At 36.9% G+C, this 3,206-nt stretch overlaps 1 protein-coding gene across 1 annotated transcript; it reads left to right on the forward strand.

Annotated features, from left to right (window-relative positions):
* Positions 1 to 631: 631 nt before the first annotated feature.
* LOC112504487 (uncharacterized mitochondrial protein AtMg00860-like) lies at positions 632 to 1,491 on the forward strand (the record flags this gene model as incomplete). Its single annotated transcript, XM_025108426.1, has 2 exons — positions 632 to 981; positions 1,349 to 1,491. Coding segments are annotated over exons 1-2 (493 nt in total), but the record flags the coding sequence as incomplete, so codon positions are not given.
* Between the last annotated feature and the right edge of the window lie 1,715 nt (positions 1,492 to 3,206).

Raw genomic sequence — 3,206 nt, forward strand, 5'->3', positions numbered from 1 at the left:
TGATCTTGTTCTGGGAGCTACCCCTATCTCAAAGGCTCCGTATCGTATGGCTTCAACCGAAATGAAAGAAATTAAGGAACAACATGAAGATCTTTTTAATCGTGGTTTTATTCGATCTAGTGCATATCCATGGGGTGCACCAGTCCTATTCGTTAAAAAGAAAGACTAATCGATGCGGTTGTGTGTTGACTATCATGAACTAAATCAGATCACGGTACGTAATAAATACCCTTTACCCTTATAGACGATCTTTTCGATCAACTCCAACGAGCAAAGTATTTTTCTAAGATCGACTTAAGGTTTAGATATCACCAACTCCGGATTAGAGATCAAGATATTCCTAAGACTGCATTTCGTACTCGATATGGTCATTATGAATTCATTGTTATGCCATTCGGGTTAACTAATGCTCCAACAGTGTTTATGGATCATATGAACCGGGCTTTCAAAGATTATTTGGACGACTTTGTTATCGTTTTTATTGACGATATTCTTATATATTCAAAGTCGAAAGAAGATCACGAAACTCACTTGCGTATTACTTTAAAAAGCTCTTCAAAATAAGAAGTTGTATGCAAAGTTTTCTAAATGTGAATTCTGGTTGCATCAAGTGGCATTTTTGGGTCACATTATGTCCGGCGAAGGCATTAAAGTTGATTTTGCAGAGGTTGAGGCTATCACTAACTGGCCAAAACCAACAAATGTTTCTAAAGTCCGAAGTTTCCTAGGTCTGGCAGGTTACTATCAACGGTTTGTTGAAAACTTTTCCCGGATCGCGCTCCTTATGACTAAACTTCTTCGAAAAGAATTTAAGTTTGTTTGGGGGGAAGAACAGGGAAAGGGTTTTGAAAAACTGAGAAAGATATTAGTTACAACGTCTGTTCTTACATTGCCATTTGCGTCGGGAGGTTTTCAGGTTTATAGTGATGCTTCTAAATGTAGTCTTGATTGTGTTCTAATGCAGCACGACAAACTGATTGCGTATGCCTCTCGCCTAGTTTAAACCTTATGAAGTAAACTACCCTACTCATGATCTTGAATCGGCAGGAGTCATTTTTGCACTCCAAATATGGCGTCACTATTTGTACGGAGAGACTTGTGATGTTTTTACCGATCACAAAACCTTAAAGTACATATTTAAACAAAAAAAGTTGAATATGCGTCAACGACGGTGGCTCGAACTTCTTAAGGACTACGACGTCCAAGTTCAATTTCATCCAGGGAAAGCTAATATTGTCACTGATACCCTTAGCCGTAAAAGCATTGGTAACATATCGTCTTTAACCGTTCAGTCGCATATTGCTTCAGATCTATAACGTATGGTTATATCTTTGTGTTATCATGGTAGAGATGAAGTGTTGGCTAGTATCATGGTTGAACCAACTCTTGTATCTCAAATCGAAGAGGCTCAACAAGAGGATGGAGAACTTTGGGCTATCTTACAAAAGGCTAAAGATGATTCACAGCCTGATTTTCGAGTTGATGCCAAATGTATTATCTGGTTCTCTAATCGACTTTGTGTACCCGAACAATAGTGAACTCACAGAAGCAGTTATGAGTGAAGCTTATAATTCACTGTTCTCGATTCATCCTGGATCCACTAAGATGTACCAAGATCTAAAACAATAATTTGGTGGAACGCTATGAAACGAGATATAGCAGAATACGTGGCAAAATGTCTTACTTGCCACAAAGTGAAGATTGAACATCAATGGCCTAGCGGATTGTTACAACTGTAACAACCCACAATTTCCACATATAGATAAACCACATGATATTACTCATAACACAGAATGTAATATTATTTACAAAATACGGACTAACTAAAACTTTATTTAATACATTTATGAGTTACTCAATGTCATCAATTCTACACTTTCCCCTTTCCTTTATCCTACGAGGTATGATGACCTGCAAAACAGGTTAGTCCAACAACTAAGCATTAGACCCAAAAGGTCTAGTGAGTGTACAAATTTCATACAATAACATACATTCCAAACTAGCAGTTTAGAATCAAACCTATACAGACTTAATATAGATTTTTTTCCTCTTGCGGTTATACCGCCATTTCATCTCATTCATAGTTACACCGCCATTTCATCTCTCTCGCAGTTTTATTCAGAATTAAACCAAAATCAATAATAAAATTCCAAACAACTTTATCCGGATTTGAAGTCCGGTCATCCTCGTCCAGAGATCTAATCCGGACAACTCTTGATGTGTTGAGCGATTTAAAGATAAACCCGGATGACTCATGAACGGATTATGGTCACATCAGACATACCTCGACCGGTTTAGGTTAAATCGCACGCGCCTTGGTCGGTTTTGGTTAAATCGCACGTGCCTTGGCCGGTTTAGGTTAAATCGCACACGCCTTGGCCGGTTTAGGTTAATTCGCATAAAGCTTAGCTGGTTTAGGTGTAAAACCCCGGACATCACTTGTTCGATTTAAATAGAACCCCGGACATCACTTATCTGGTTTAAATAGAACCCTGGACATCACTTGTCCGGTTTAAATAGAACCCCGGACATCACTTGTCCGGTTTAAATAGTATCCGTACATTATGATATATAATTCACAGCAAATCAGTTCTAATAGCAATGGTAAACGTAAATACCTTATGTAAAACCTTGGACATTGTAATAGTCTGGTTATTATTTCAGTTATAAATATATATATATATATATATATGTATATATATATTTATTTATAAATATATAAATATATGATATATGTATGAATGGTGTGTGTGTGAGGAAATATTTAATGAAAGAAAAGAAGGGAGAGGGGACGGCTTTTAGCCGCCTCTCAATCTCTTTATGGGTGTGTATGTATATAAAGAAATTTGAGAAGGAAAAACACACATATCACACTTTCCATATTTAGAAGTTTTTCTCTGAAGATTCTGAAGTTTGCACATTAGGAAGAAGAAAAGAAATCAAAAGGCTTTGAATCTCAAATTCAAAAGGTGAGTGTATTTAAGAGCTTTGAATATGAATTGCTTTCATACAGATTGAAAAGCATCTAGAATTGATTATTATGAGTTTGAATGCATTTTATGATGATTTTTGAATAAACCGGCCAAGTGGTGTCCGGATTGTAATCCGGACTATTAAACCGCTTGTGCCTTGATCGGTTAATGTGTAAACCGTTTAAAGAATCAAGTGATGTATTGACCGGATTGCTAAACCGGTCAAGAGTTGTA

Source organism: Cynara cardunculus, unplaced genomic scaffold, assembly GCF_001531365.2.
Source record: "Cynara cardunculus var. scolymus isolate 2C unplaced genomic scaffold, CcrdV1 Un_Scaffold_5750, whole genome shotgun sequence".
Classification (NCBI taxonomy): domain Eukaryota; kingdom Viridiplantae; phylum Streptophyta; class Magnoliopsida; order Asterales; family Asteraceae; genus Cynara; species Cynara cardunculus.